The 27,650-nt window shown below is 39.8% G+C and overlaps 4 protein-coding genes across 5 annotated transcripts in view; 1 reads left to right on the forward strand and 3 right to left on the reverse strand.

Moving 5' to 3' along the window:
* Window positions 1-616: 616 nt before the first annotated feature.
* On the reverse strand, window positions 617-17,526 carry pgap1 (post-GPI attachment to proteins inositol deacylase 1). 2 transcript variants are annotated; one of them, XM_079563400.1, is made up of 26 exons: window positions 17,275-17,526; window positions 16,073-16,226; window positions 13,965-14,140; window positions 12,481-12,652; window positions 10,367-10,524; window positions 10,239-10,291; window positions 10,090-10,156; window positions 9,896-10,001; window positions 8,526-8,584; window positions 8,370-8,453; window positions 8,210-8,262; window positions 8,025-8,076; window positions 7,211-7,288; window positions 6,975-7,056; window positions 6,816-6,889; window positions 6,567-6,618; window positions 6,422-6,488; window positions 6,203-6,308; window positions 6,092-6,130; window positions 4,389-4,573; window positions 3,688-3,915; window positions 3,456-3,591; window positions 3,323-3,373; window positions 2,892-3,097; window positions 1,026-1,130; window positions 617-945 (listed from the first exon to the last, which is right to left on the reverse strand). In XM_079563400.1, exons 1-26 carry the CDS (start codon window positions 17,404-17,406, stop codon window positions 807-809), a joined length of 2,814 nt encoding a protein of 937 aa, XP_079419526.1. In that variant the 5' UTR covers window positions 17,407-17,526; the 3' UTR covers window positions 617-806. The 2 variants fall into 2 exon arrangements, with proteins under 2 accessions (XP_079419526.1, XP_079419525.1); XM_079563399.1 differs by lacking the exons at window positions 16,073-16,226; window positions 17,275-17,526 and having other exon boundaries at window positions 8,210-8,259; window positions 13,965-14,136.
* A 1,679-nt stretch (window positions 17,527-19,205) lies between these two features.
* Window positions 19,206-22,297, reverse strand: maip1 (matrix AAA peptidase interacting protein 1). Its single transcript, XM_079563501.1, has 5 exons — window positions 21,977-22,297; window positions 21,718-21,789; window positions 21,150-21,276; window positions 19,408-19,561; window positions 19,206-19,315 (listed from the first exon to the last, which is right to left on the reverse strand). Exons 1-5 carry the CDS (start codon window positions 22,283-22,285, stop codon window positions 19,237-19,239), a joined length of 741 nt encoding a protein of 246 aa, XP_079419627.1. The 5' UTR covers window positions 22,286-22,297; the 3' UTR covers window positions 19,206-19,236.
* Window positions 22,298-22,358: 61 nt separating this feature from the next.
* Window positions 22,359-25,351, forward strand: tyw5 (tRNA-yW synthesizing protein 5). Its single transcript, XM_079563471.1, has 8 exons — window positions 22,359-22,530; window positions 23,247-23,401; window positions 23,478-23,547; window positions 23,687-23,731; window positions 23,829-23,966; window positions 24,071-24,158; window positions 24,803-24,919; window positions 24,993-25,351. Exons 1-8 carry the CDS (start codon window positions 22,450-22,452, stop codon window positions 25,283-25,285), a joined length of 987 nt encoding a protein of 328 aa, XP_079419597.1. The 5' UTR covers window positions 22,359-22,449; the 3' UTR covers window positions 25,286-25,351.
* A 1,177-nt stretch (window positions 25,352-26,528) lies between these two features.
* lrrfip1a (leucine rich repeat (in FLII) interacting protein 1a) overlaps window positions 26,529-27,650 on the reverse strand; it is a 69,716-nt gene continuing 68,594 nt past the window's right edge. Inside the window, exon 17 of the mRNA XM_079563445.1 lies at window positions 26,529-26,937. Within this exon, the coding sequence (XP_079419571.1) occupies window positions 26,830-26,937 (108 nt within the window). The 3' untranslated portion in view covers window positions 26,529-26,829. The remainder of the gene's footprint in view (window positions 26,938-27,650) is intronic.

Consider the following 27,650-nt stretch of genomic DNA (forward strand, 5'->3'; position numbering starts at 1 on the left):
GGGGAAAGGGAGGAGCTTAGGAGTCTGCAGGTGCCGTAGCATGTTAAGCTTTTTTACTCATTAATTGTCTGTGAGAGTAAAAACTACGCTGACATAAAAGGCGAGAGAGGGATATTGTACATCCAATTACACAATGGAGGTACTTTTTTCACTCAAACTTGGCTGTAAATACTGTTTAAGTGGCGCTAGCCCGCAGTTAGCTTTACCCGTTAGCCTGCTAGCTTCTTCTTCATGTGACACCAGGGGGAGATGAACATTAACAATTGTATTAAGCCCAGAGGGACCACGAAAAGATTTTTTAAAGAGACTAGATGCAAGTTAGCCATTTTATACTCACTACTGCCACCTCAGGTCATACGTGTAACTGCACCTTCTATATTAAGCTCGTGCATGGCGGCAATGCGGACCCGAAGTAACACCTTTTTGAGTGACAGTGCAGGATTTTAGAGGCAGTTGTGGCGAATATGTCTGGGCTCGACAACTTAGGACATTGTTGGCACATGTAGGGGGAAGAAAATACATAATTTTAACATTTTTAAACTCTGTATAGTCCCTTTAAGGAAATCAAGTTGCTTAGTTCTTTTTTAAGTAAAACACTACTCCAGGAATGTTTGATGAGGGAACGTTAAAACATGGTTTAAAGTTTCTGCTCTCCTCTATAGAGTGAAATTGGAATTGTCCCTTGTTGCCCTCGATCTGAAATTTTGACGTCACATCCTTGAACGCAACCTATTCACGACCTTAAAAAGTCTAAATGAGTCAGCAGAAACTTCCTAAAAAAGGCTGGTTATGGTAAAGATGTACCGTCAAAGGAGACAACATAAGGCCATGGGCACGAGCGCTGCCAGTAAGAAGTAGGTGATTCTGTAGAGGTGAAGAGTGGAGAAACTCAGCATCATAACGGCCAGAGGCAGAGGGAGCCACGAGGCCGCACGCAACAGTTTACTAGAAACACGTAAAGCAAGAAGAAAGCAAGATCAATGACAACATAAACAGTCATTATGTTGTGTGGGTTTGTCTCATACCTTTTGGACAGTCTGTCTGTGTTGCAGTTGATTAGCAGCAGGTAAGAAATAATTAGAGGCACAAAGTGAGGCCAGCAGGGGTCAGGATCCAACTGTGTGCTGTACCTGCAGAGAAGCACTATATTAACTGCTATGCATAATATATGGATTTGAATTAATATCATCTGATTTTATCCAGAAATCAAATGGAGAGTTTAAGTTTAGACAAAAAATATGTTTTGTTTACTGTATCTTGTGTCAGAATGTTGAAAACAGATGTTTTAGTAGACTAGGGATGTGACGATTCAAGATGTTTGAGGTACGATTATTGTGAGGAGAGAGGACAGAGGATTTTACAATTATTTATGATTATCAAAATTAAATCTTCAAAATTTGTCAGCACTAGAATAGAATATTATTAGTTATATCTAAAGGAAGCACATTTAGGTGGATGTTTCCAAAAGATCTTTGATTATAAAAGAGTTCCTAAACAATTGCACATATCAGCTGATTTTGCACAGTTCATGTCTGTTTTCATGTAACATAAACGCAGCTGCACGTGGTTCTTTTGGGACTCTTCCTTTGGCAGCATTATGCAGTTATGAAAATTGATTAGATTTGCACATTGGATTATTGAACCTGCCGCTAACTTCTAGGGATGGGACGATACTGAAGCTGAGTCACAATTATCTTACCAACTCAAAACTCATCAAAAGAAAACAAAATTGTAGTAAATTATAAACAACGATGATCTTCAAGCGCGAAAATTACGATTATTAAAAAATGTGGCAATCGATTAATTGCCTATTTTTTATCGCGATAAACGATATTATTGTTTATTGTCCCAACCCTAACGACTTCATGTGTTTTGGACCAGATTTAACACTTTCTTTAACCTTAACCAGTGAGTGCACACAAATAACATGCGCTACAACTTGTGAGGCGATTTACCATGGGTCCTAAAATCCTTAAGATTAACCTCTTAACTCCCGTCTGAACCAAGAGGATCTTTTACCTCGTCATCAGTTTTTTTCCCATCATTTTTTTGTTGGGTGTTCAACTCATTTTTGTAACTTTTTTGTGATTTTTTTTTCACATTTTTGTCATTTTTTTAAATCATATTTTTGTCCTTTTTTTGTCGCATTTTTGTTATTTTTTTTGTCATTTTATAGTCAATTTTTTATCAATTTTTTTTCATTTTTTAATCATATTTTTGTAATTTTTTGTCACATTTTTGTTATTTTTTTGTCATTTTATTGTCAATTTTTTATCATTTATTTTTTTTCATTTTTTAATCATATTTTTGTAATTTTTTGTCACATTTTTGTAATTTTTTTGTCACATTTTTGTCATTTTTTTGTCACATTTTTATCATTTTTTCTTACATTTTTTGTCAATGTTTTTCTCACTTGTCTCAGTTTTATTGCTATTTTCCAGAAGCTTTTGGACTGGGGTAAAGCCAAACTGGAGAAAATGTGATCGGTTCATGTGGGAGGTAAGGGGTTTTAACCTATTGTGAGCTTTTATAACAGCAGTGAAAGTCCTTAACCTTGACATCTCTATAGTGGACACAGATTTGTACCATTTAAGTGGAATTAACTACTCCAATTAAAGCAGCATCTATAGTAAACAAATGCTTTCCGCTTCAATATTTGTTTCACATACAAAAATCTTCCATTGCACTAAAACAAGGTGCTTTTAATGCCAAAGAATTGGTCGTAAACGTGACGATTATACGGTCCCATGAGGACAGTTATTGAAATTGAAAGTGGTGATGCTGATTAAATTGTTCATCCCTACTTCAAGATAACATCCGCAATAAGCCAATTTTAGTGCCGCCATGATTAGGAAAAAACGAACAGACTTAGAAACCCCAGTGGCTCGTACCTCATGTTGCGGAGCCAGTGCAGTAGCGAGGGGGCGCTGAGGATCACAGGAGCCGTGAACAGGACGGAGAGACAGAGGTGGAGCTGGAGGTCGCCCCTCACGTCCTGAAGCACCGTCTCGGAGAGCAGGGGCGTCCCGTTACACTCACTGGTCAGACATTCAGAGTCCACTGTGCCGTTCTCAGCCTTTTTATACTTCTGTGGGGCCTGAAGAAATAGGATAGAGGTTGATTAAGTGAGGCCAGTGGTATCTTAACTCCTTCTGGGATGGACCAATTTAACACCTCCTCCCCAAATACAAGAATTTCAAAGAATACTGAACTGAGTGCTATTTCAAAGAGACTGAGTGACTTGGGTCAGACCTAAGCCAGCATTTCCTCATGACTTTTCAGCCTGGAAATTGTTTTACAGCGAAATGTGAAATGATCTCACCAGATTCAGCATGTGACTCAGCGACCTCTCAGTCATCTGCAGCCTCAGCACCTTTGCAGCCAAACAACACACGTGTTATAGAAAGAAGTGCATAAGATCAGAGGGGAAAACTTTAACTTTGACCACGTCTTACTCGGTAGAGGTGACACATGAAGGCAGCAAAAATGGACAGCGCTGCACACATAGTGCTGCCCAAAACTGTCAGAGACACAGCGATCAGGAGCTGCGTCCATAAAGGGAAAGTGCCACAATCTCTGGACACTGACGGTCTACAGAAACAAGAGCAAAAATCATTAGTAACACCTATTGTGAATACACAGATCAATCTTACTGTAAAAGTTTTGCTGCATGTAAAGGGTTTTTACCTGTGTAGAAGTGCTAATATGAGCGACAGCACACGGATGGCGATACGAAGCAGAGCGCTGCCCCAGAACGCCACGGTGGCTCCCATCAAGTACAGCAGCGGAGACAGGAGATAGGGCCACTCCTCTGTGGACAGATCCTCGGTGAAGGACGAGTCTGGGACAGTGGGAGTGAGGGAGTCCAACTGAGGGAGGCGCAGCAAAGACCACAGCTCCTCAAACTGGGTACAGCTAGAAAAGAAAAGAACATGCTCACTTTACTTCATAGATACCAAATGATATTCATTCATCCGATGTATTTTGTGCAATGTTGCAAAATCAAAGATGTTTAGAGACTAGGGTTGCATGTTTGCAAAACAGTAATAACATAGTAACAGGAGAGCAATAGCAGGGTTAACCCGAGCTGGTACATTTCTCTGTTTCTTTTTTATTACCAAGAAAATAATAACTATAATTCATGAAAAAAGTCCGATTACCATGAAATTAATCATGTGTGTCCACTTTCTATGTAACAGCCACAGTATTTATGCTGTTATCATAATATTAATTTGCCCAGTCTACATTACCTTTAGTACTTAAACCTCACAAGTCAATATTGGATCATATCATAGACCAGCAGTAATAGTAACAGGAGTGAGGACAGAAATAGTTGAAGTAATACATAAAATAAAGAGAAGATAACATGATAATCTCTGTATATTTACCTCAGTAACACGTGCAGGACATAAACCGGGAGGATGACTCTATGTGGTTGGAAGCTTTTGGCCACCGCTTCACTCATACTCGTAGTTTCTCCCGACTTCAGGATTGAATTCAGCTGCCTCCCACAGGCGAGGAGGAGCGTTACAGCCGTGTACACGGGCACCAGGGGTCCACAGAACCTCAGCACCTGAAATGAGAAACCAGAAGGTAACGCCTACAAAGTAAACGTGTAAATACTGCAGTTATTGAGCTATTGCCAACTATTAGGACTGCTTATTCAAATTAAATATGTATGTTATTCACATCTGCTGCCTATTGTGTATATTTTGTATAGTAAGAGTTTTGCTATTATATCTTGTTGATTTTATTTGATCTTATTTTGCATTCACTAACACCCTTACAGGCAATAAAACCCATTCCGATTCTGATGCAATGTCAGGTCTTCAATCTCTTAACTCCCACCTGAACCGAGCACATTTTCTCCGGTTTGGCTTCTTCTAAACGGGACAAAAATACAGCCAAAAAGTGACGACACAGCAACAACGTGGTCTTAGCTTTCAAATGATAGGCCCATAGGCTGTGAACTCTCCAGTCGAGAAGCTTTAAGATTTGGGTAAAGCTGAACAACATGGGAGAAATGTGGTCGGTTAAGGCAGGGGGTAAGGGTTTAAATTAAGGACATGATCCCAAATCCCAAAGTCTATTTAACCCCTTTCCTTCACTTGATCAACTTTGCTAATCCATTATCAGTCAGCGAAAAGCACAAGCAAGATTAAAGGGACTAGACAGAGTTTAAAAAATGATAAAATTATGTATTTTCCTTCCCCTACATCAGGGGTAGGCAACGTCAGGCCCAGGGGCCAAAACCGGCCCTCCATCATCAAACTCTGGCCCTCGAGATGATTTTGAGAAATATTATGACCTCAAATCAGAGATTGAATGCCTGTTAAAGTACTCTAGAAAAGTGAAAAATATTGTCAATTCCTTAAAATGTCTTAGCAGAGCACACTTTAAGGCCATAATCCTAAAATAATAATCATCTAAAGGAAGAAATGACTTAAATCTACTTGAATTAAGAGATTAAATCTAAAATTTCAGTAGATTTGGTCTGGCCTTAGAGCAGATTAAACCTATTCTGGCCAATGGAACAAGCACGTTTTTTTCCAAGTTTTTTCTTAATTCAGATTATTTTGTATCATTTCAAGTGAAAAAGAAATGTTTTTTTACAGTTAAAGTTAATTTGTCTGATTTCCAGTGGGATTTCTATTTGTTCGATTGTCATTAGCGTTTTTATCTCATCTTAAATTCACTCACATTTAAAAAAAAAACTTTATTCAAGCGATTTTAAGTAATTTATCTAATTTAAGATGGACATTTTCCTAGTGTATATGACGTACAACACTGGCATATGTAGAAAGTGATGCTTTACGTCAATGGCTTCAATTGAAGGGTCCGGCCCTTGGTCTTTTGACGATGAAGAAAACCGGCTCTCAACTGAGAAAACTTGCCTAACCCTGCCCTACCTGTTCCAGCCATGTCCTAAGGTGTAGAATGAGCCCAGACCTGTTCACTTGTTAATTCGGGTCTGAAGTGCCGTCATGCACAAGCTTAATATAGAACCTGCAGTTACGCCTAAGAACTGAGGTGGCAGCAGTGAGCATAAAAATGACCAACTTGCATCTAGTCCCTTTAAACGAACACCTACCTGTCCAAGCACTTTGGGTAAAGACGTTCTCACAGACACCTGCGAATGAATGCAATAACATCAGCACATGAATAACTTCCTAAAATCTTTCCTTAATTGGTAATTTCTTACTTTATACTGGCAGTTGGGGGCAGTGTGGAGCTGAAGAACGGCATTGGAAGAATTATCTGGGCGACTTGTGTGAAGCATCCCTGAGATCTCGGTCACTGATGGTGCACTGTTCAGATCGGAAAAATGAAAATGCTACTTAAGATGGATTTGTTTAACCACCAAGGAATTTCCTGTGGTGATTCATTACCATCATGATTCGTGATAGTGATAATGACAAACCTGATCGTGGTTAGTGAGTCTTCTCGAAACCAAGGTACTTTGAGTCTATAGACATTAGACAATCTCTCTGTACGACAAATACACAGCAGGCCATTGGTTAAGCAAAGATAAAACTGTCACTGTGGTTCATTGGGGACTAAATTACCTTTGGGCATTTTGCAGTGGCTGGCAACTGTGATTCTAAAAGCTTGGTACACCTAAGAAATAGAGAGAAGGGTTTATGTGAGAAGTCATGTGGGGAAAGGAGCTGTTCCCAGGCGACTTCTGAGCTTTAAGTGGGGTGGGATCGACTGGGGACAATGGCCAGGGAGAAGCATAACTAATATTTGGAGACACACAGCAACTCTGACACTGCCATTCAAGAAAAATCTAAGTAGTGACATGAAAAAGTGACCTGGTGAAAGTGCTGCAGCTGAACGGTGTGGAGGAGACCAGAGGAGCTGATCGTGACATCACTGACTGTCAAACCTGGAAGAAAATGTCGTGAAATATGAGGAATTTGGAAATGTATATGAATAACCTATGTTATGTTTGATAATAGTATAGAGCTCACCGAGGGAAAGAACATGAGGCACTGGTAAAGTCACAGTCTGGGATTGAGATTGCTGTCGCTGCCATTCACACTCCACTGTAAACTGAAGAGGCAACAGACAAAGTGAGAAAACTGTTCATTGTTGGGTTTGTAGTGGCTTTGATGCAAAATTACAGAAACACACGGATAAATCCTGAAGCAGACTGATTAAGTGACAGTCTACTGCAAATTTTGAAGACTAAGATGGTTTTAAATACCTGTTTCCCATTGACTTTGGAGGCTGCAACAACCAGATGAGTGAACGCAGACAAGTCATTCAGATCCAGAACCAACACCTGAGACGTACAGAGTTAAAATAGAGTTACATCTCACAATGTTGACTTGAATTCTTGATTGATACAGCATTTCTACAGGTGCCAGCAAGTCAAATGTAATACTTCATAATGCCTAAAAACTATATTTTTAATGCCACAAATCACTGTGTGAGATTTGTAAACATTCAATCAAACAGGGGAATACGAGCGATCGCGATGTCGTCACATCCGTTGGCCGTGGTAGGCATTTTACATTTTCATATTTGATAAACATTTTATTAAAATCCCATAATCAGCAAAAACAATGTCCATAAACAGGGCATTGCTTCTCTTGCGCTGTAACAAATCTATCATTTTATAAAACCGAGTTAGAGGCCTGTATGCATCAGCTGCCTACCAAACATCCGGCGAAAATTGCGGAAGTAAACAATAACAGCGATCGCTCGTATAAGGGGAAATTTTGACATTCAACACAAAATTGGACTCGACAGGCAACTTTTCTGGAAAATTTCAATCAGAACTGCTGCTGAATTAGCTTTAGTCAATAGTTTTTGTGTTTCCGACAAAAGTATGCAGTAGAAATAGTGAGCAATGTCATTGTTATGGGTTCTGTCTAAGGAAAAATTATATTACCATACCATTTAAAACCAATTGAATGACTTTTAAGGCCTTAATTTGGGCATAATTCAATGCTTTCTAATGCCCTGTGGAAACCCTGCAATATCATTGTCATTTTAAACTAGCCTGTGTGTGTTACCTTATAAGGAGGAAGATAGTCTGTTCCCATTGACAGATCCACTGCGTTCACACTGAAAACACAACATTATTTGATTTAATCCACGCTGTTGTCATAAAGGTGTTTTAAAGTGGAGTAGCAACAACAACAACATGTACATCTGTGTTTTATATTGTCTTTATTATTCTTAAAATGATATTACTTACCATGAAGAACCGTTTTTCTGCATACAGCCGTAAACCCAGCTGGTCAAGTCCTGCTGCACAACAAAGACACAACAACATGTGAACACACCAACAATCAAACAAAATAAAGTAATAAAGATAAGAAAGAAACAAAAGCATTAGGACAAGTGTTGGCGCTCACCAGCCCGCTGTTCCTACAGTAGAAATGGCTGTACGCTTTCCTCCGACTGGACAGAGCAAACAGGAAGTACTTCACTTGCCCTTCCTGTCAACAGAGGCACAATTAATGTTGTATTTTTAAATGCACGGTTCACATTTTTGTTTTCCTAAATCTTACATTTGGAGTGGTGTATGCCAAGCGCAGAGTGTTAACCTCACTCCAGGCGTCAGGGGCTTCTGCGGAAACACAAGAGTGCTTGTTATGCTTTTTACAGGTATTTGGTAATAAGCACTATCTTCCACTTTGTTGGTTGGAAAATGCAATATTGATTTAAAACAGCGAAATATTTAACATCAACATATTCTTAAAGGACACAAATGGATCAGTTTGACTCGGTTTAGAACAAATGAATCCGTTTTACATCCCCTATCCGGAATATATACCCCCTCCTCCTGGAACCGCCACCTTAACGTGGTGGAGGGGTTTGAGCGCCCGAATGATCCTGGAGCTCTGTTGTCGGGGCTTCGTGCCCCTGGTTGGGTCTCCCATGGAAAACTGGTCCTCGGTGACGAGGAGAGAGAGCGGTTCAGAAGCCCCTTATGAGAGACCAACAGGCCCGGTTAGAATCGTCCTTCTGTGGACCCACCACCTGCAGAAGGAGCCATAAGGGGCTGGTGCAATGTGATTTGGGCAGCTCCAACAGCTGCCCCCACGACCCAGCAACGGAAATTAGAAGAAAATGGATGGATGTATGTATGTATGGACTATGATACAAATAAGAATGATGGTATATTTTTGTAATGTTGTCATCCTTTTCTAATAAGAGTATAAAAAAAATAATTAAAAAAAACAAAAAACCCAGCAGAAACATTTCCTGATTTACAGGCAGTCTCCCTATAAGCCCTTCCTCCCCCTCGTGTTGCACCCCTTTGCTGCACAGCTGTTTCAATAAAGAGAAAAGAAAAAGGAAACAAATGACAGTGCGCATTGCTGTGGTGAAGCTATGGGGATTGTGTTTATTTCACAATGAAAGGATTAAACTTAGCAAGAAGATCAAGAGGTGAGGAAACTTATTGAATATATGAAAGGGGGTAGGCTCTAACAAGCTGAAGCTTCTGCCTACTCCTTTTGAGCATCATATCCACGTTATTTATTTATCTATTTGGCTATTCACCTACGCATGTATCTTTCTTTTGCTTGATTACTGTGCTGAACTCTGTTCCTATGAAGAACTTTGTGGAGCTCAGATGCTTAAATAAAAAAGATGAATTGAATTGAATTGAATTGAATTGATTTGAATTGATTTGAATTGAATTGAATTGAATTGAATTGAATTGAATTGAATTGAATATGAAGAACCTCAGGAGGAGCTTTATGGGAGCTGCCACTGGAGAAGATTCAGAGATTACTCAAAGATGTGTGAGTGGCTCACACATCAGCTCAAGGAATGTTTTTGATGAGAGAACAACTTTGTAACATGGTCAAAAGTCAACGATTATCTCTTTCAGGGTGGTGGGGAAAACGTCATCAGTGTGAATTTCCTTTACCTAAGAAGGTGGCAGTGGTCTTCTGCGTTTCTCCCACAACACTCACTGGATGTCTGACGAAGTGATGGTTTAAAACAGCCATTTTCCTCTCTGGGTCCTCTGTGAACTAATATAAAAACACAGGATTACTACATTAGATAGTTAACATGGGCCTATTCAACATGACTTCTATTTTCTTTTTAAATCATCCTCACCTGTCTTGTGGCAGGATCCAGGAGGTCAAAGAAAGCTCGGACAGTGGCAAGTACAAGCTCTTTGCACCTACAAATCAATAGGTAAACAATGTGTATAACCATGTACAGAAAAACATCTCTTATAATTGCACATAAGGTTGTGTTTTTACCAGACAATTGACAAGTGGTCAGTGGAAACCCAGGTTCGAGGGACTGCAGTCACCTAAAGAAGGATACTTTAAAGATTTCGTAGTCGTGAAAGATGTAAACAGGGCATTAATGTCCAGACGTATCTTACCACCAGTGAAATCTTTTTGGGGTCGTCAGTGGAGCAGGGCAGAGAGGTGAGACCGGAGCGGACCTGGAAGTCTCGGTATCCTCCTCCGACCGACAGCACCGTGACGTTCCTCAGCTTCTCTGAACTCAGCCACTTCCGCCGCACTGTCCTGTAGAAATCTGACAGAGGAAGCAGGGAAAAACGGTACAGGTTGGCTGAATATTAGAGAGATCACAGCAGCAGAAGAGTAGCAATGTTCCTGTGATTATTGCCATAGATTAAATCACATTGGTGTGTAGCAGTAACCGTGAATGTATGCCAGGTCACACAAACACAAAAAAAAAAAACACAAAAAGCTTTTTAAAGCTTTTTGAATGTCCAACAACTACAGTTTTAGTGCCACAAATGCAAAAAAGGCGATCAAACATTCCATCAAGCATGGGATTTAGGAGAAACTTTGATATCCAAAAGCAAATTTGATACAACAGGGCGATTTAACAGCAAAAACCTTGTGTACAATTTCAGATGTTTAAATTCTTTTAAACCATTATTTCTTTGTAAAAATATTAAAGCAATTGTCCATTAAATGTAATGGCTTTAAAGGAATAGGCCACCGTTTTTACATAAAAACGTAAAGTTACGTGAAGTGTTTTCATGCGAAGTATATTTACACAGAAATGTAGCATGTCGATTTTATAAGCAAATAAAAAGGGGGACTATATTGTGAGGCGTAATGATACGAGGAGTAAAACGTCCGCGCAGTAACTCCTAAAGGTTATTGACGGAAGTGAGCCGGGGAAGTCTTTAGGAGTTACTACGCGGACGCTGTGCTCCTCGTATCATTACGCCTCACAATATAGTCCCCCTTTTTATCTGCTTATAAAATCGACATGCTACATTTCTGTGTAAATATACTTCGCATGAAAACACTTCACGTAACTTTATTTAAATAGGGAACACGTGGAAGAGCTTGGTAGCTTCTATCGTGAGCTTTTTCGGAGCTATGTGACATGTGGGAGAGGCTGCGTATGTGCTCCGTTTGCCTGGCAGAGCGCACGGACAAAGACCAGACGGGGATATATTAACACGTCTAAAGTGAGGTAAGAACATATTTTAGTATGTAAAAACGGTGGCCTATTCCTTTAAATTGCCGTATTGCCGTTGGGCCGTATATTGCTTGAGTAGATCATATTTGCGAGAAAACTAGTATGGCGCTTAAAATAAAGAATGAATGAAATACCTTTGCATTAATCTTCCAAAAAGAAGTAAGGCTGGAATTTTGTCCGTCAATTATATCGTCAAATATATTGTTATCGTAATAATTCTTTTTTTACATCACAATAGAGATTTTAGGCCATATCACCCAGCCTTACTTTAATGTTTTTTAAAGAGGGGGTATTATGCTTTTTTCAATCACATAGCACAAGTCTATATCACACTACAATGATGACGAAACCTTCTGTTGGTCTGTAAATGCAGTAAATTAGAATAACTGCCTTGTATAAAATTGCTCTCTCAAAATGGCTGTAGCGAATGTCTTGAAATAGGCCTCTGTCTCTTTAAGAACCTCTGACCCTTTCAGACACGCTCCCTCCACACGCTGTCTGTGGCATCAGTGAGGAGGGGGTTCTGCTGAGGAGCAGTGGTTGGTTACTCGGCTGGTGACGAAAGCTCGGAGGAGTTCTTACAGATTACTCAAAAATGCGTGAATGTGCCAAGGCAACACTTCAGGCATGTTTTTAATGAGGGAATGACATAATAACTTGATGTAAAGCTTGAAAAAGTCAATTTTGCATAATACCCCCCCTTAATGCCTCACACATAAAACCTGTTTCTTTACTTTACTTAATTTAATTTTTAGAATGACACTGCATAAACACAGCAGCAGAAAGAGAGTGCAGAATGTTCCATGTATAATACATTTGCTTCACAAGCTTGTGCAACTATATTTAATACCCAGCCCTCTCTCCACCTTCACACCAGGTCACAAACATACCAACCCTGCATGTCATCAAGAGCTTTACTGAAACAAGGACTAAAGAATGTGTGGATACAGATCTTTGGTGGTCATGTGTGGCTGGTGTCCCTGGCAACACGTATCTATAAGTCGTCTTTCTGGTCTGACCCGTACTCACCGAGCAGGTATGGATCTAGCCCCAGCACGGGAGCCACGTGGGGCGAGGCCTGAGTGATGATGAGTGTGACCAGGTTTGTGTTGAATCTTGGCAAAGTGAAAAGGGCCCGGGCCAGCACTCCCCCCATGGAGTGACCCACCAGCACCACACTCTGCGGGGGAGACTTCAGGTGCTGTGAAAACAGAACGTGAAGAGAAACGACATTACTACATGCAGTGTGCTGCACTTTGAAAGCCATGTTATGTGTTTTTTAAGCTTTTAACCCCCGCCTTAAAGGAATGGTTCACCGTTTTTAAAAACAGACATGTTCTTAGACAAGCTAACCTTTTAACTCCCACCTGAACGGATCCCATTTTCTCCAGCTTGGCTTTACCCTAATCAAAAAGCTTCTTGGGGGGGAAAAAGCACCAAAACAGCCACAAAAAATTAGAAGAAAAAAAGTATGTAAACGCAACAAAAATCACCAAAATTCAACAAAAATGTGACAAAAACTCAACCAAAATGTGACTAAAATTCCACAAAAATTTGACAAAAATTCAACAAGATGTGACAAAAATGTGACAAAAACTCAACCAAAAAGTGACACATTTTGGTCACTTTTTCATCACTTTTTGTCGCTCTCTTGTTGCATTTTCATCCTCATTTTTGTTCCTATTTTGACGCTTTTTTCAAGAAGCTTGTTGATTTGGGTAAAAACTCACGTAAGAGGTAAATTATTAAATCATTCAGTGGAAGAAAGTTTTGTCATAAAATACAAATAACGTGCATATAATAATATTAAAGCATTAGATAAAACAATGTTCATTTTCAACCTGCCATATCAGCTACTAACAGGCCTACAGCTCATATAATTACTGAAATAACCTCATATACGTGCTACTGACGACCTGCACCTCTTGATGATGACGTGTCCCAGAGCCAGGAATAAACACGGTGAGGCTGCGTTTCAGTTTTATGCGACACAGATGTGACAAAGTTCAAACACAGGTGGATATGGATTCTGTTTAGCTATTCTATTCTGTTTAGCCGACAACAAAGAGTATTTTATCTGCACGCTTCACTTTTAATCTACTTCTGTGATTAATTATGTTTTTTGAGCTTTTGCTTTTGTATTACACCCTGCTGCCTCTCATTTAATTGCTTTGCCAGCGCATATCCAAGTATCCAATAATATATATTCTTTACAGGTGATGAAGTAAGATCAATAATAAAATAGGGACCTTTTTCTCAACACTATGGTTCTCTAAGGCACTTGATTCAAATAGTTTAGCAACCTGCTTTCTGATCCCACCTGCCCTGACAATTTAATCTTCAAACTAAGCTCTCCAATGTCACTGGCTAAAACTGCTGGCTCAGAATTTTCTTTCGGGATCAACCGGGATAAAAGTAGAAGGCGACAGAATGTGATATTTATACGTCGGGCAACTCTTTAGCTGTAACATGACCCTCATGTGCTCAGGACACACGAGGAGGAGAAATGTCACCTTGTAGAGTCGCAGTATGGCCTTAATGCTCTCGTGTAGGAAGTGGGTCTGTCTCAGCAAACTGCCGCCGTAAAGAGCCACCAGCTCCTCATTGAAGTCCACAGTGAAGACGTTAAAGTGGAGACCTCCCTCCATGTTCTCGGCCTTTCTCAACGCGACGGAGCCCAAGGAGCGAGCTGTGGAGAGGAGGAGAAGAAACAGCATTGTTAACGTTACTATCCAGCTCATTTGGTTGCATTCACGAGACATTACTATATCCTAAAAAGCCTATACATGGATTAGGGTTCATATCTCTGTAATTACTGGGCTTATTCACATGAAACAAATACTGGTGTGAAGTTACACCTCTTCCCAATCAACACACACTAGCTAAAATCAAATTATGTTCTCGTAAATGTGTCTGAAAGTGGTTACAAGATTCAAAAACCTACGCAGGATGTTGCCCAGTTGAAAGGACTTTCAGCCAAAGTATTTCAGATTTGGAGACTGAATCCCAAACAAATAATAGCTGAGATTATCAACAATTTCTATTATGTGAATTGGATTCATGGATTTTGACCTAGTCTTTAAAGGGACTATACGGAGTTTAAAAATGTTACAATTAAGTATTTTCCTCCCCCTACATATTTCAACAATGTTCTAAAGGTGTAGAATGAACATATTCACCACAACTGCCTCTAAAATCCTGCACTGTCACTCAAAAAGTTGTTAATTTGTGTCCGAAGTGCCGTCATGCACGTGCTTAATATAGAAGGTGCAGTTACACGTATGACCTGAGGTGGCAGTAGTGAGTATAAAATGGCTAACTTGCATCTAGCCCCTTTAAAGTAATTGCTGGTAGATATTATGCAGACTAACACTAACATATTTGTAAGCAAAAACTTTATACATAAATCTTTTTATGTGCCATATATTAATGACGGTATAATTACTATTTTGCAAGTGTGTTGTGTCTAAGATAATAATGTTTGTGGTGTGTGTTTTTGATCTATAGTCTGAACACTCATGAAACAGATATACTAAAAAATACAACATGTTTAACCAAAGCTTAAGAAAACAGTTTGCTTTAGGATTAAGCAAAAAGACACATTAAGCAAATAGAGGGAAAAAGTACAGGTATTGAGGTTGTAAAGTATTAAATGACATGTACATAATGGTAAACAACAGTGCAGTATTTCTGGGATGGCAAAAGTATGTGACACAGTTGTTTTACAAGGGCGGTCGGCGCACACATAAGACGCACTTGAAGGGCAGTCCAGTTTGCATGCTGGTCAGGCAGAGGGACTAATCAACAAAAAGCTTGAGGCTGTCCCCATGTCCTTACACAACCCCAGCGCACTGTAATATATTTGTTTCTTTTTGCTTTGTAAGTAGGAAAGACTGTAATTTTAATGAGGGAAATTGTTATGCGTTTAAGACATCGCTAATATGAAAAAACCTAGACATCTGCTGCAGAGTTGTACTGCATTCTGGGCTAAGAAAAACAAGCTTTTCATACATTTCAAAAATACTGGATTTACACATAATTCTTCACTTGTTTATTGACTATTAACCTCTTAACTCCCGCCTGAACTGAGAGGATCTTTTTCCTCACATCATCAGATTTTTTGGGGGGGTATTCAACTCATTTTTGTCATTTTGTTGTCATTTTTTTTTAATCACATTTTTGTCCATTTTTTTAGTCATTTTTTTGTCATTTTTTTGTCACATTTTGTCACATTTTTGTCATTTTTTTGTCACATTTTTGTCATTTTTTTGGTGACATTTTTGTCATTTTTTGTCACATTTTTGTCAATTTCTTATGACATTTTTGTGACATTTTTGCCACTTTTTCATCAATTTTTGGTCACTTTTTTGTCAACGTTTTCCTCACTTTTTTGTCACATTTCCATCATTGTTCCAGTTTTGTTGCTATTCACACTTTTTTTCCAGAAGCTTTTGGACTGGGGTAAAGCCAAACTGCTCGGTTCAGGTGGGAGTTAAGGGGTTAAAGGTATTTTGAGTCAACTGACCTTACCTAATTGTATAGTAACAAACAATTCAAAGGTGATCCACACAGAGGCTTTCCATATTGATTCACAGAATACAAAGTCTTTAAGAAAACTTGCCTTGTTTGTAACTGCCAGCGTTTCCGGGCAGGAACAGGACCGGGGCACCACTGAGTTTGAGGTTACGGGTTTCCTGGGCATAAACCCCCTCTCCGTACAGGTACAGGCCATACGCGGGGTACAGCCTGGCCACTCGCCGAGGTAAAGACACTCGCTGGGGAAAGAACACGAAGTACACAAGGTTATTTCAACACACGCAATAGAATGGAGTGACTTAACAACATCACTTTTACTTAAGCAATAATCAAGTGTACCGTCAGCGTGGCACCAAATACAAAAAAAAAACTAAACTACGAGAACTATTTCTTGAAAACCACTCGTGCAATGTCTTGACAAGGCCAGCCATCACATTGGTTACAGTGTGCTTAATTCTCAGTCTTCCAAATGTGTCTTCTTCGCCTTCAACTCCACTGCGATATCTTTGTTTTCTCACCCAGCTATGAAGGCTGTGCCACGTTTTAAAATAGCATTTAGTAAAAAGACGTGCAACACTTAACGCAACAGCTTCTATGTCAAGCATTATTAGGTCTTTCTTATGTAAACTCAATAATCCTAGCCACAGGCACCATCCATTAAAACTAAAAGCTATACAGACTCCTATATATAAGCTATAAGCCTATCCTTTATCGCTTCCTTTTCTAAGAAAGTCCATTCAAGTGTAGTCCAATGAAAGCAAAAGGTGGATCGCCCCCAGCTGTGTCCTCCTTCTGGGAAGATGAGCACATTGTTCAAGGCTACTACTACTACTACTACTACTACTACTACTACTACTACTACTACTACTACTACTACTACTACTACTACTACTACTAAAAATGCATACTACTACTCCTGAACTCTCACCTGACCTGGCCCCATTAGAAGCTTATCTAATGTTGATAGGATTGTCAAAGGATAAGCTGTCAGTTTATGCTTTTATAACACTGCTAATTTTAGTTTATCCAGTAGGAATCAAGTGAATTAGACCATACAACAAACAGAAAGCCGTGCAAAAAGCCAGAAGGAAAAATAAAGTAAATAACATAAATTAGCTTGCACACCTTGCTTGACAGGTGTAGCTAGCATCACCAGGAAATGCAAATATCCATGGTGACTGACAGTGAAAGTAGCATTTATTTTTAGCAATTAGCATTTAGCATGGTTAAATAGCCAACCCTTGTTATTCGATATTGTGTTAATAAACATTTAGTCTTACTACTCACCCTGTACTCTGGGTATTCAAACATATAGGTCATGCTGCATCTGTTTTCCTCAAAACCGGTCAATAACTCTCGCAGTCCGATCGCTAGCAGCCCCAGGGCGAGTCCGTAAAAGGCCACGCTGATCGCCCTCATGGTCCAAATGGTGTTTTAATCTTCACATTTGTTGCATGAAGGTGTTTTCAGAGGTTCATTTTACAACAAATCGAGGCACACATCCCTCAGCCCTGTCACCGCCACAACAGGAACCACACGGTCTACGCTGCGCGGTGATTGACAGACGGACGGACCAATCAGGAGAGAGGACGGGGAAACGCGACCAATAGGAAGCGGGAGACACCGAATGACACCGAAACATATGGAGAACGTATTTTGCTCATCGACGTGTTTAAGGATTTAACCCCTTAACTCCCATCTGGACCGAGCACATTTTATTAAAAACGTGACAAAAAAGCGACAAAAAAAGAGACGAAAACACGACTAGTATGCTTAAAAAATTGACTAAAACGACATTACACTGTTACTTCATATTTATTTTTTTCTTTAAATGCTGATGGCTTGTTTACAATTATTTATATTTACCGTAAAGGCATTTGTTTATGGGCATCAATTGACAGTTCACGCTCCTCTCCCAAAATAATAAATAAATAAAAATAAATAACAAGTAGCGTGCTTTACTTGTCAATGTGTGTGGGAATCCAGTTTCCCCGGCCAGACACGGGGGTCGGGGAAACTGTAGCACCCGCAAGAAACCTGGCCGGCTGCCGTCAGTGCTCCTCTGATACGGTGCAGCACCTCCTGGGTTTGTCCCCGTTTCAGAGCGTGGTGTCCTGCACTGATCAGCTCCTCCACCTTCCTCTTGCGCAGCTCCCTCTGCCCTATCTGTTCCGTGTCTTTTATCGATTAATTATTAGTTACCTTTTAACGATTGGCTGTGTCATTTATGGCACCAATACCTGAGGGACACTTCTTTTAAGTTATCCATTGTCCAGAACAATAAAAGACTGTTTTTTCGGAAACAATTTTTGGAGCTTTTCCTTCCGTCTGTACCAGAAGTGCCTCAGATGATTGACCACACTGGTGCCTTTCAACTATGCCCAGTACTTAATATACAAAATAGTAATGGCAGCCACAGACCTGTATTTAATGTGGCGTACGCTTAGTTTTTTTGTTTTTCTTCTACAGCTAATGAGTTAGAAACATTTTCTGATTGGAATATACAAACGCAATCAAACACATTAATATTACGGTTAAATAATGGTCAAGTCAATAACAGTATCTTTAATATTAAAACACTTAACTGCATGTCTTACATTCAGCATCAGATGATTCAGTCATACTGAAATGGACACAAAATGGGGCACTTGGAAATGAATGATCAGCTCCTCCAAGATTTAGTTTAATATCAATGTGATGACTGTACTGTGATGGGGGAAAAAACTGTTTGAAAAAGTAGAGAAAACCTGGTTAGCTGCCGGATCACAACTGCAGTGTCCAAATGCTTTTATGTGACCGAGAGCTCCAGTCTTTTACGTTGTAAATCTCCATTAAATGCACCAGGAATCTCCGAAATCTTTAGACACAATTCTGAGTTCTATTCAGCCGTAATGTCCAACTATACAAGACAAAATATATATTTTTAAACCAGCTTCCATTGAGTAGACTTGACAATACAAAGATTTCATTCACAGTTCAAAGACCATTCATTCATAATTTCAAAATAAAAGACAGGGATCTTTAACATCCAGGTGGATTAAAATTACAATCCGATAACTCAAGACAGCAGGATCTTTATGTCAAAAATAGTTCAATTCTAATGTATGGCTGACACATTTTCACTCGATGCAGCTATGAGGAAGTGTTTAGTCTGTTAAGTCTTGAAATGTCATCTATTTTTAACATGAAAATCCAACTGTCTCGAATTAACAGACTGCAAAGACAAAACACATAAAACTCGATATGATTTTAATCCAAAAGTTTCGAGTGCTCTATCCGCGTGATGGTCCAGTCTGGATTAACCCCTTTGGTAAATTCGCGTTGAAATCTGTTAAAAACACACACATAGCACATGTATAAATGTTTAACAACAAAATATCTACACGCAATGCTTTATGTTTATATAAAAAACTGTCTCACTCATAATTTGCAGTCAGTAGCCTCTTTGACTCTGTGTCTCCTCCTCCTTCTCCGAGAGCGACTTCATAAACGCGAGCTCCCTCCAAAGAGTCATCAGGAAGTCTTGCACTGGTCAGGTACCAGAAACGCATCAAGATACTTACAAATTTACGACCTAGGAATGAAAGCAAAAATGCCTGGATTAAATTTAAGCAGAAAAAAGGTGTTGAACACTCTTTGGCTTGTTTTCAGATTGGAGAATGTGAGCAAAACACTTTTATCCCTATGAACGCAACTGTAAATTGACAAGTAGAATCCACTGGATGACATGGCAAATATAACACATATAACATATAACACACGTCCCCCCTCATACAGCTAGATCATGAAGCAAGTTGGTGTGAATATGAAAAAAGAAGATACAAAGAGATGATTACACTAGGTTACAAAAATACTTGAGGCTCTACATTTAAAAAAACGAAAATTTAAAGCATTTTTGCAACGCAGAATCTGAAAATGACATGCATTTTGATGTTATCAGGTTTTTGTGGATTTTTTAAAACAATTTTCCACAAAATCAGATATATTTTTTACACTGGGGGTTGCTTTATTTTATTAGTTTTCATCTAAAATAATCTTGTGCACCGATATATATGCACAAATGCAAATTATATTACACTAACTCCAGTCTCCCCCTAATTGCGGAGACATGATATGATGAGACAATACCCTTAGGCAAAATGTGATTCATGGATTCAGTCAGCATAACCAAATTGTCCTAAATCAGCTCACAAAACTTAGGGAGTCATTTACCAAGACGGGTGCTAAATACCAAGTGTAAGCTGAAGAATAAAATATGCTATTTTGTTGCATGTTGCACTTGATGTTGCCTGTATTACAGTACCCCTCCTGGAACTGTTAACGTGGTGGAGGGGTTTGAGCACCTGAATGAGCTCTGTTGGGGGCTTCGTGCCTCTGGTAGGGTCTCTCAGGGCAAACAGGTCCTAGGTGACGGGTCAGACAAAGAGCGGTTCAGAAGCCCCTTATGAGAGACCAACAGGCCCATTTAGAATCGTGTGGCCGTCCTTCCGTGGACCCATCACCTGCAGGAGGAGCCATAGGGGCCGGTGCAATGTGATTTGGGCAACTCCAACAGCTGCACCCACGACCCGGCAACGGACAAGTGGAAGAAAGTGGATGGATGGATGGATGGATGGATGGATGGATGTATTACAGTATTAAGGTGTGTAAAGGGTGTATAAAATGCATAAATGACTCTGCTGCTGATCCACTTTTGCACGTGCTACTCGCTCGTTTTGTAAATGAAAAACTCATCCATCCATCCATCCATCCATCCATCCATCCATCCATCCATCCATCCATCCATCCATCCATCCATCCTCTTCCCCTTGTCTGTTTCTGGGTCGTGGGGGCAGCTGCTGGAGCTGCCCAAATCACATTGCACCAGCCCCTTATGGCTCCTCTTGCAGGTGGTGGGTCCACAGAAGGACGGCCTCACGATTCAAACCGGGCCCGTTGGTCTCTCATAAGGGGCTTCTGAACCGCTCTTTGTCTGACCCGTCACCTAGGACCTGTTTGCCATGGGAGACCCTACCAGGGGCATGAAGCCCCTGACAACAGAGCTCCCAGGATCATTCGGGTGCTCAAACCCCTCCATCACGTTAAGTTGGCGGTTCCAAGAGGGGAATGACAAACCCTAGACACCCAATTTATAGCAAAGTGTTAGTTCTCTTGAGACTGACCATTATCGTCGTAGTAAATGCCCACATCTCCAGCAGTAGTTAACATGATCTCATCTGGTTCTGCCAAAAGAGCTCTTCTGTAGTTTAATGGCAGTAAGTTACATTTCTCCTCCAGCTTGCCTATAAGCTGAAAAAATTCAAAATAAGACTTTTGTTATCAGACAACAAGACAACATTTGAGACCAGGGTGAAGACTGAATTATAGAGTTCGGGAAATTCCACAGTCACCATGGAGATCCGCCATCTTTGCAGCTGTTAGCATACATTTCCATTGACTAACATTAGCTAAACAGTATAAAAAGTGGAGAAAATAGCCGTGGAACAGCTCCGTTAGCTGCTGAGTTACTGCTGGTAAATACATTTAACACACTGTGGTGTCCAAGCGTTTTAATGTGAACAATAACTCCAGTGTTTTAACTTTTAAATCTCCATTAGTTTACAATTGCTGCTAATCCCATAATGCTTAGCGATATGTCGTCACATTCCTGAACTCTTGAGAAATAAACTGCATTTGCTTTTGGATATTGATCAACTTAACGCCATTTGCTTTTCATGTATTGATACTTACATCTGACGCGACGAGCCCCTCAAGAGCTTGAAACTGGCACTGTGATAAAAGTCTGGAAACATGTGTGAAAGCCTGAAAAGACACAACATGAAAAGGTTTAGTTGATGTGACAGAGTAAAAGCTGTTCCTTTATCTTTGCAAACGACTGGTAATCATGTTGCTGGCTCACTGGCTCAGTACAGTTGATATTTTCGCAGACTTTCCCTTCGTTTATGGAATTTTGAGATGTCACACTTTAAGGCAGTGCATTTCTACAAACCTGTTTAGCCCCCTCCGTGAACTCCTCAATCGTGAAGTCTTTATCGAAGTAGGCTCTTATGAGGAAATAATAGATCTTAGTCCGAAACCAGATGAACGGATTGGGAATACCGACTACGAACACTTTTCGTCGTTGAGGCTGTCTATCGGAGCTGTAAGGCCGGACTAAAGTCACTGAAACTCGGGCAGCAGAGGTAGGACACTGCAGCTTATGGCCCTGGATCAGGTGTAATCTTTCTGTGGTAAATAAACGATTTAATCTGAGAGATGCTGACAAACGACAACAACCTCTGATGACGGGCAGCGCCATGTTTGAGGCGAAGTGTTTTGGAGTCCGTCTTTATTTAGGGTCCGTGTGGAAACAAGGACTATTTTCAATGGGGGACGGTTATTCTGTGACACCAGCTGCAGCCATGTAGAAGCAGTGCATTTACTTCGATAGACTTGAGGAGTTTTGGGACAAAATTATGAATAATGGAGCTTCAGGAGAAAGTTAATGTACCGGTATTTATAGGAGTGGATAGAGATGTGTTTCTGCGAGATGTCTATCCAAAGGTATGTGGCATTTAAAGCTAAAGACGTAGTGTATAAGCAAACATAAACAGGTGGCACATGCATGAGTCTTCATGTCAACTTATTCCTCTGTGTTCATGCATTCATTCATTCTTATTGTTGGTGTTTCCTTGTGCAAGACACTTCCTCCACCTTGTCAGATGTGACTGTCAGGGTGATGGTCAAAAGGCTGTTGGTGCAGTTAATGGCAGCCAAATATTTGCCACAATAATGTTCAGAATCAGAATAGTTTTATTGCCATCATTTGAGAATTGGTTCAAAAACTAGGAACACATAATTTAGATAAAATACACTATAAAAAACTTTTAAACTATAAGGCTACAAGGGCATGCATAAAGAAGATTAAAATAAATGTAAAAAATGTGATAAAGACAATCACAATTTGACACACAATAGCAGCGTGATTGTATTTACAGATGTGCAGGTGCATTAAGTGTTAGCAGATCTAAGAATGGACATACCATGTAGTGCAATAGAGTAGTGCAAAGGGCTGGGACAGGTTATTACATTCATGAGTCTGATACTGAGTTATTGGGTCCTGTTTTTGTTCATGAGTCTGATGGCAGAGAGGGAAAAACTGTTATTTTGTTCTTAACTCTCGGTATATATATATATAAAAAAACATAGCTTTAGAAAAGTGATGGGCCTCTTTTAAGATTTGCATAGGTTTGCTGACAGTGGTGTGCTTCTCTTTTCAGCGCAGACCCGCAGTGCTCAGAAGTGTGTGTTTGGGACCTTGTTTGGAGAAATGGACGGCTCATTACCTCAGGGAGAAGGGAGGAGATATGGAGGTGAAGGTCCACGTTTCCACTGTGCCAAAGATGAACTTCCTTCACAAGAACTTTGTTTACAAGTGAGTCATACACATCAAGCACTTGCCCATTTCAGCTAGAAATATTCAACTTGATTTTTTTTTTTTACATTTGCAGGACGCTACCTTTTAATGAGTTTGTAAAAAGGGCATCAGAGAAAAAGCATTCGGATTTCTTCTTATGTGAGGTATGTTCATTAGTTTAAATAAAGTGAATTTTCTCAAGTTATTCTAATACCATCTTGCTCCAATCCCTAAATGCCAGCGAGTAGATTATGGATTCATAATCTGTACTAGCATAGTTCAACGATTTGTGTCTTGTTTTAGGATGAGAGTTACTATCTGCGTTCCCTTGGAGAGGATGTGCGAAAGGTCCGTGAATGGGATATGCAGATACACAAAAGTTGTCATTGTTACGGCTGATTATAAAAAGAAAAAAAAATTGTGACAGTGTTTCTATATTTTGCAGGAACCGGCTGATATAAGGAAACAGTTCCCAGTTTTGGCCGAAGACTTTAAAATCCCAGAGTTCTTTGATCCTGATCAGTTTTTCTCCAGTGTTTTCCGGATCAGCTCCTGTGGTCTGCAACTCTGGACGCACTATGACGTGAGTGTTTGGATAATAGATTTAGAAATAAAAATGATTATAGCATGAAGTTAATGATTTTCTGCTCTCTGTAACTCAAAGCACCTGGTTTGCTTTTCATGCAGGTGATGGATAACCTTTTGGCTCAGGTGACCGGCACAAAGAGAGTTGTGCTCTACAGCCCTCAGGATGCACTGCACCTGTACATGTCAGGTAACACACCACACACCACCAAACTAATGAATCATTTAAAGGAATAGGCCACCGTTTTTACATACTGAGATATGTTCTTACCTTAGCTTTGACGAGTTCTATAGGACCTGTCTGGTCTTCCCCCGTGCCTTCAGTCACGTAAACACAGCGCAGACGGCGTTAGCATTTCGCCTCTCCCTCTCTCCTCTATAGCTCCAAAACTGGTCAAGATAGAAGCTACCAAGCTCTTCCACGTTTTCCCTACTTAAATATGGTTACGTGAAGTGTTACACTACAAAGTATAATTACACAAAATTAAACAATGTGGATTTTCTAAGCGGATAAAAGGGGGAACTATATTGTAAGGCGTAATAATACCAGTAGTTCGAAATCTGTGCAGTAATCTTCACTTTACTGCGCACTAATCTTCACTTTACTGTGCGGCACGGGGGAAGACCAGACAGGTCCTAAAGAACTCGTCAAAGCTAAGGTAAGAACATATCTCAGTATGTAAAAACGGTGGCCTATTCCTTTAAGTAAGCTTTCTTTCACTTGCTATATATTGTATCACAATGCTATATCTGCTTAGTTCAGTTCATTTCGAGCCCTTTGAAAGCCACATAATTATAAATCAAAGACACGCCTCCATTTCTACTAATTACTAGGAGATAAATCTGAGGTCTTGGACATTGACTCCCCCGATCTGGAGCAATTTCCGGAGTTTGCCAAAGCAAAAAGATTTGAGTGTGTGCTGCAGCCCGGGGACCTGCTTTTTATACCAGGTAAACTATAAAATTAGTTTGCAGAGTAATTAATAACATATACAGATTTTTACATATTTTCGTTCTTTCACAGCCCTCTGGTTCCACAACACTCTGGCCTTGGAGTTTGGAGTGGGTGTGAATGTGTTTTGGCGCCACCTAGCGGCAGAAAGCTATGACAAGAAAGACCCCTATGGAAACAAGGATCCTGTGGCCGCGACTCGAGCTCTTCAGGCTTTAGAGCGAGCGCTGCACACACTTGACGAACTTCCACCTGAATATAAGGACTTTTATGGACGGAGGATGGTTCAGCGGATTCAAAAGAGGACTTATATCGACTCAAATGACATAAAAAACAGTGATGAAAGTGAAGCAAATCCAGGATAAACATTGAGCGACTTTAAGACTGAGTTTGAATAATTAAAGTGGTACATTTGCACAATATTTGCGACCATTGGGCTATTTCCAGCTCAACCCCAAACCATTTCCTCACTGTTTATAGTGAAATGTCAAAAAAACAACAACAATGTTTAATTTTTTTTTTATTGCACAAAATATTTTTTCTTTACAAACATTTCAAAGCAGTTGTAAACAGTGAAGCAGCACTTCCCAGAGGATTCATTGTCCTTGTTCTTTGAGTCCCGGTCCCAGCTCTCAAGCGTGAACGAGTGAAGCAAGCTTTGGGTCATAGCATTCAGAAATCATGTTTAGCATTACTTATGTCTTTGCCAGTGTTTTCAGTACGTATTAATACAATGTCATATTGATTGTGCTTTTAAAAACTGTCCACATCCAACCAAGGACTTGCATATACAAATATACATGACTTCATCAAGTTACAACTCGGTGATGTTTAATCATCAATAGAGCAGTTTTTTCATAAAGCTACTTCAGAATTTAAATCTCACCATTGGATTACTTTGGCTTTTGAGGAAAGTGGACAAAGTACAAATGTAAAGTCTTTCATTCACACAAGCGCCACCTTAAAGGGTTAAGGGTCACACGAGTACCGTTAAAGCCACACTGTGGAACATTCTAATAATCTAAGAATTAAAATAAAACTATCGCTTTAGTGTGAGACTGAGCTGCACAGTAAAAACCAGCTGAACGTTTCACTGCACTGACCACCGGCCTGAGGCTTTTCACACCATATGCACTTCAATATGCGTCCCACAATGAAAACAGTTTTGACACCCCGACTTAGTGTATTTAAATGTATTCAAAGCAAAGTAACATGATGTCCTGTCCCAGTAAAGTTACAAGTTCTAGTTATGCATTTCAATTACTTACTATGTTGCACAGTGTGGCTTTAACTTGAGCTGAACACAGAGAGACTTATGGCTTTACATATTGCATAATGCTTATAGTCGGTGTCTATGAGAACATACTGCGGAGCAAGATTAGAAAACAAGAGATGATCGTAGAAATGTGCACTTTTAACTAAAACTAGTTTCAACTAACATCCAAGAATTTGCCAATTGAGGTGGATGACAAAAAACTGGACAGCCCAGAAGATACTGTAGAAATATATGGTTCTGTATACTGTACATGTTGTTTTACAGACAGGCTTTTTCTTCCATGTAAAATGTACAGTCCCACTTCAAAAGTCACCATTTCCAAATAATGTATTAAGGAGAGTCAGTAGTGCAAGTCAATCTCTCACTAAAGAACATAGAAAATTAACTCGAAAGGGGAGAAAAGGCCTTTTTGTTGAGTTTTTTTCCTTCATCTTGGAACAGAACAGTGCTAAACCACACAATTGTAACAAAAACGCATTCACTTCTGGCACGTACTGTACAACCTTAACAGATATTCAGGGTTTTGGACGAATTGCTACGAGATCTTAACGTTTTCACCTAAGTGGCACATGGGCTGTTGAGTTTCCGTGAAGCTGCAGTGAGCTCAGCTGTGGCAAACTGAGAGTTTTGTTGCTAAGGAGTTGGAGCCATGCCACGACTCGTTTTCATCTTCTCCAGTCTCTTTGATAAATGGCTGTTGTTTGACTCAAGTTCGTCAATTTTGTCCAGTGCTGAGCGCAACTGTGGAAGAAAGAGTTCATTTATAAAAGTCACTGTTATATTGGAACGCTTTTTACAAATATTCTCACATGTGACAATTCATGACAGCATTTTCAAATGGCTCTTTGCACATGTTTACACTAGATCTGCTAACCTGAAGCTGCGAGCACCAGTACTTCCTGTTTGGATTAATTTCCACTAAGATTACCTTCGATCCTTTCGTATAATATATTCTGAAGATTACGTGGTCGTGGTTGAAAGTACAAAGTCATCTGTGTTTAAAAAGGTCGACAAGTTTGTCTTAAAGGTAAAGGCTAATGAACTAAATATAATCTGCCTGCCGGCTGAAGTATTTATATCCTACATAAAGTTCTTAACACACACTAAGTGATCATCTACCAAGAACTCGCTGTCCTCCACAGAATTTTAAGAAAATCTGATTATTCGAAACCACATCATGCAACGAGCCAACACTTAAGCATTTTATGATACAATCATTTAAAATACAGTAACAGAAGTCAGAAAAACAAAGCCCCGTGAGCCCAGAGTCACATTAAATATAATAATGCCCTGTATAATGTGTATAATGAACGTGTATAATGAACGTGTATAATAATACGTTGGGTGCAATAGTATTCAGGGTTTTATAATAACAATAATAATGGCTTACACTTGTATTGCGCTTTACAAGCCTTGTGTTACCAAGTTTCTCAAAGTGCTACACTGTAGTCATT

This window comes from Gobius niger (assembly GCF_951799975.1).
Source record: "Gobius niger genome assembly, chromosome: 9".
Lineage (NCBI taxonomy): Eukaryota > Metazoa > Chordata > Actinopteri > Gobiiformes > Gobiidae > Gobius > Gobius niger.

What these genes read in the sequence shown, in the direction of transcription:
- pgap1 (XM_079563400.1), bottom strand. Translation starts at nt 17,406, where the DNA reads ATGAGGGCGATCAGCGTGGCCTTTTACGGACTCGCCCTGGGGCTGCTA. An exon ending in TGGATCCTGCCACAAGACAG is followed by an intron (nt 10,002 to 10,089) that starts GTGAGGATGATT and finishes TTTTTATATTAG; the next exon opens with TTCACAGAGGACCCAGAGAG. An exon ending in CCCCCAACTGCCAGTATAAA is followed by an intron (nt 6,131 to 6,202) that starts GTAAGAAATTAC and finishes ATTCATTCGCAG; the next exon opens with GTGTCTGTGAGAACGTCTTT.
- maip1 (XM_079563501.1), bottom strand. Translation starts at nt 22,285, where the DNA reads ATGGCGCTGCCCGTCATCAGAGGTTGTTGTCGTTTGTCAGCATCTCTC. An exon ending in TCACGGAGGGGGCTAAACAG is followed by an intron (nt 21,790 to 21,976) that starts GTTTGTAGAAAT and finishes GTGTCTTTTCAG; the next exon opens with GCTTTCACACATGTTTCCAG. An exon ending in CTACTGACTGCAAATTATGA is followed by an intron (nt 19,316 to 19,407) that starts GTGAGACAGTTT and finishes TGTTTTTAACAG; the next exon opens with ATTTCAACGCGAATTTACCA.
- tyw5 (XM_079563471.1), top strand. Translation starts at nt 22,450, where the DNA reads ATGGAGCTTCAGGAGAAAGTTAATGTACCGGTATTTATAGGAGTGGAT. An exon ending in CACAAGAACTTTGTTTACAA is followed by an intron (nt 23,402 to 23,477) that starts GTGAGTCATACA and finishes TTACATTTGCAG; the next exon opens with GACGCTACCTTTTAATGAGT. An exon ending in TTGGAGAGGATGTGCGAAAG is followed by an intron (nt 23,732 to 23,828) that starts GTCCGTGAATGG and finishes TATATTTTGCAG; the next exon opens with GAACCGGCTGATATAAGGAA.